Source organism: Oratosquilla oratoria, chromosome 4, assembly GCF_046742065.1.
Source record: "Oratosquilla oratoria isolate Oo_2021 chromosome 4, ASM4674206v1, whole genome shotgun sequence".
Lineage (NCBI taxonomy): Eukaryota > Metazoa > Arthropoda > Malacostraca > Stomatopoda > Squillidae > Oratosquilla > Oratosquilla oratoria.
The window spans coordinates 20,257,516-20,262,199 of NC_134780.1; the positions used below are offsets into that span (position 1 = coordinate 20,257,516).

The 4,684-nt window shown below is 36.3% G+C and overlaps 1 protein-coding gene across 1 annotated transcript; it reads left to right on the forward strand.

The window, feature by feature from the left end:
- Positions 1–218: 218 nt before the first annotated feature.
- LOC143024420 (uncharacterized) lies at positions 219–1,067 on the forward strand. The gene has a single exon (XM_076183220.1). It carries the CDS (start codon positions 219–221, stop codon positions 1,065–1,067), a length of 849 nt encoding a protein of 282 aa, XP_076039335.1.
- The last annotated feature ends 3,617 nt before the right edge of the window (positions 1,068–4,684 follow it).

Sequence of the window (4,684 nt, forward strand, 5' to 3'; positions counted from 1 at the left end):
TGTGTGTGTGTGTGTGTGTGTGTGTGTGTGTGTGTGTGTGTGTGTGTGTGTGTGTGTGTGTGTGTGTGTGTGTGTGTGTGTGTGTGTGTGTGTGATAAATGAATAATATTTGCATTACATGGTCGTGTTTAATGGTCGTATCGTGAATTGTATACATGAACTCACCTTAATATTCATGCTCGCATTTTGGACCTAATCTGAGCTCGTCTTCACGAATCATGACCAAAATGGTCCTGGACCGGAATTGGATTAAGAAATGGGAATTCTTTTTCTTTGGCACAACAATGGAGACACCACGTCAGCTGACTTGGATTGAAACCGAAGTCATCAAGAGACTTCTGAAGAACGGCCGACGTCACGGAGAAGGAACCTTTTCCAAGGTCTACCTTCTTCGAGCGGGGGACAGGAGAGCGGTCGCGAAGATCTACAAGAAGAAAAGGTTTTTGCCTGCCATGGTTAAAGAAGCCGAGGCTCTGGCAGCGTTGTCAGGAGTTCCTCGCGTACCAACTCTCTTTGGCGTAGGCAAAAACCCAGTCACTATGATCACCAGCTGCGGGGGACGCTCTCTGTACAAATTGATTCTTCGAGGACAGCTCTCAAAGTATCAGGCTGTCCACATCGGTCTTCAAGTCGCAGAGAGCGTCCGCCTTATTCATCTTCGTGGCTGGACTCATAATGATCTAAAACAAGATAACATCGTCGTCACGAGGAACTGCGACCTTTGGGACGCAACTCTTATTGACTTCGGAAGCGCCGTTCGCATCGGCAAGGCCGTTTACAGAAAGGACAAAACCGGTCACATCAATTTTCCTCACATTGCTCCCGAGCTTTTCAAGGGACGAGGAACTTCTTCTGCAAGTGATGTCTACTCCATCGGATATCTCTTGGCCTCTCTTATCGCCCAGGAAGATCGAAACAAGGAAATTTCTCTTCTTATCGAAAGGGCAATGATTTATAATCCCGAGGATCGAATTTCAGTTGATGATCTTGTCCAAAGACTTCGTGATGTTCGATTCGACATCCTCTTGGACATCGTCACTGAACACCTCTCTGCACTCAAAATTTGAGTTGTTTAACTATCGAAATGGTTATCAAAATTATCTTTGGATTACTTCGAATTGCGTGATGATTCAACATCTTCATTGACATCATCGTTGTTACGCAACTTTGTTTACTCTGGACCATTGGAATTGATACAAAAAGGAACTTTTATAAGCTTGGACATATAGAAGCTTTATATACACTGACATGATGGAATTTGAATTTTCTATGAAAAGCAATTTTTTATCAAGATTTGACCATATAAGATCAACTAAAACCGCTCCCTGTCCAAAACCCGTCACCTCGCGAATAAAACTATTTCAGAAAAAAAATGAAATAAACTGAAATAATTAACTTCAAATAATAACCCTTTGGGGGTTTCCCTCAGCTGAATAAAATCACCTGGCGACAGCTGGAATAATCGACCAGACTCACGAAAATTAGAAGAAAGAAATTCTAATCAGATATTTCATTACATAGCGAAACGGCTTAATCACATGTCACAGTTTCAATAAGCAATTTTACTTTGTTCATATCGGCTTAATCGATTAAAGGAGACTGAAAGCACTGGACCTATCATCAAAGGAAGAGAGAAGAGAAAGAGGTGATTTGAGTACATTGCTAAGACCATCAAAAGGAGAAGATAGAATTAACAGGAGACCTTTTGGTATGGGACAGAGTAGGAGACAGGGGGTCATTAGCACCAATGGATCAAAGAATTGGGAAGGGAGAACTGCCTGCCTGTATAGCGCGCTCTTGTTTATTTATTTATTATTTTATTTGATTTTGTTTTATTTTTGTGTGTTTGCGTGGGTGTGTGACAACAACAACGACAACGACAACAATGACAACAACCAAAACAACGATAATAATGACAACAACAAAAACAACAACGATGACAACAACAATAGCAACAACGACAATGACAACAACGAAAATGTCAACCATATATAATATACAACACGAAGTTACACGAAATAGTGTTTCATGTACATCATTTAAAACGTTGAAAATTACTTTAATAAGCTTGGGATTTTTTTTGTTTTTTTCTTAAATTAACTGCATCATTGATGAAGAAGTATCGTTGGTTTAGTAAAGAATGGATCTAATGGGGATAGTAGAAGAGTGTAATAATAAAACATAAAAGTGATCAACATTACTTCAAATAGAGAATGGTCTCGAAATATCTATTCATAAGAGAATGTTAGGTAACTCTGATCCGTAGGGATGTTACATAATTCACTAGAACATCAATAGAGGAATAACGACGCTATCGTCAGGTAAAGTGAGAGCAAAGAATTTAGACTCGTGGAATTATGAAATGGCGATATTAGCGCCAGAGCGGAAGCGAGCAGGTGCGCCCGACCTCCTGATATCACAGTAAACAGTTAAGCACGGGAAAACTGCTTACACTGCGCAGAGTGGGGCAGCAACGTCCTTTTTTTTTTTTTTTTTTTTTTTTAATTTACCAAGTTGTATTTACCTAGTTGTATTTTACGGGAAGGGGAGCTATGCTCGTAGTGTCCCGTCTTCATATCTCATTTTATCTAAACTATTTTTAAATTCATGTGTTGTTTTTGCATACACTACTTTCTCATCTAACTTGTTCTGATTGTCTATTACCCTGTGAGGAAAGCTGTTCTTTTTCAAATCTCTTCTATAGCTGTCTTTCTTGATTTTCTTTCCGTGTCCTCTTGTATTTCTATCATCCCATTTTATTAGAACCTCTCTATCAGTAATTTCTATGCCTTTCATGATTCTGTAAATAGCTATTAAATCTCCTCTCTCTCATCTTTGCTCTAGTATCTGTAGCTCAAGTTTTGCTAGTCTCTCTTCATATGATAGTTTTGAGAGTGTTGGTGCCAATTTTGTAATTGATCTTTTTATTCTTTCAAGTTTTTTTTTTATACATTTTTTTGTACTTGGTGACCACATCGTTGCTGCATATTCCAATCTTGGTCTTATCAGAGTGATTAGTATTTTCTTCACCATTTCTTCATCCAGGTATGTAAATGCCACATTGATTGTTCTTATTAAATTATAAGTTTCACCAAAAATCTTATTTATTTGTTTCTCAGGTGACATATTATTCATAACAATGACTCCCAGGTCCTTCTCATTTTCAACTTTTTTTATTCTTTCTTCTCCCAATTTATATGATCCTGTTATTCTGTTTTTGCTTTTTCCAAATTCCATTATACTACCCTTCTTAGTATTGAACTCCATCTCCCACTTCCTACTCCATTTCCAGACTTTATTTAGATCACTCTGTAGTGATTCACAATCTTCTTGATTGTTCACTTTTTTTAATAGTTTTGCATCATCTGCAAAGAAGCTCATATAACTTTCAATTTCTTCATCCATATCATAAATATGTATAGCAAACATTATTGGGGCCAAAACTGTTCCTTGTGGAACACCACTTATTACTTCATCCCAATTTGAGTGTTTGTCTCTTATCACTACTCTCATTTTTCTTTCTTGCAAAAAGTCTTCCATCCATTTAAGCAGTTTGCCCTATATTCCTCCTTCGGTTTCTAATTTCTTAAGCAACTTCTTATGTGGTACTTTGTCAAAAGCTTTTTTTAGGTCTAGAAATGCACAATCAGCCCATCCATCTCTTTCTTGAATTATATCTATTAGCCTTGAATAGAAGCATATTAAATTGGTGACGCATGATCGTCCTTGTCTGAATCCAAATTGCCTTGGATTTAGCACATTGTTTTTTCTAAATATTTTATCCATCTACTTTTGACACTCCTTTCAAAAAATTTTGCTATTATACTTGTTAGAGAGACTGGTTTATAGATGGTAGGGTCTTCTTTATTTCCCCCTTTATATATAGGTACTATATTTGCTTTTTTCCAATCTTCTGGAACTTTTCCTTCTTTCAAGGAACTGTTTATTATGCTATGTATTTTGTCGGCCAGTTCATTCCTGCATTCTTTCAGAATCCAGTTTGCTATTTCATCTGGTCCATGCGATTTTCTGACATCAAGTTTACTCAAGTGTTTCATTATTTCATTCTTTGTTACTTCTATTTCTTTCATAGGGGGGACTTTTTCTTTCCATTCGATCTCTTCAGGTTGTATGTTCTCCCTTGTAAACACTGATTTAAAATGCTTGTTCTTAATTTCCGCCATTTCTATTTCCTCTGTGTATTCAACTCCTTGTCTTAATTTCTCCAAATCTTGTTTGTTTTTCAGTTTGTTGTTTACAAATCTGTAAAATAGTTTTGGTTGATCTTTACATTTTTCTATGACATCTTTTTCATATTCTCTCTTTTCCTCTCTGCACGCTTGTACATATTCATTTCTATAACAAGTATATATATTTCCATTTTCAGGTCTTTTGTCTTTCTTCCATTTGGTCCAAGCTTTATCTCTTTTGTCTTTCAATTCCCTACAACTTTTGTTGTACCAGCACTTTACATATTCTTTTGGGACATACTTTTCCAATCCTTTTTTATAATTTTTTGTCAAAATATTCCATTTCTCTTCCACTGTTGTTTCTTTTTTGTATATTCCTTCCCATTTTTCTTTTTGAAAGAATTCTTTTATTTTATCAAAGTTTGTTTTTTCATACATCATTCTTCCTTTTCTATATTGTTCATTTCTTTTCATGTATTTGTCCTCATTTAGTT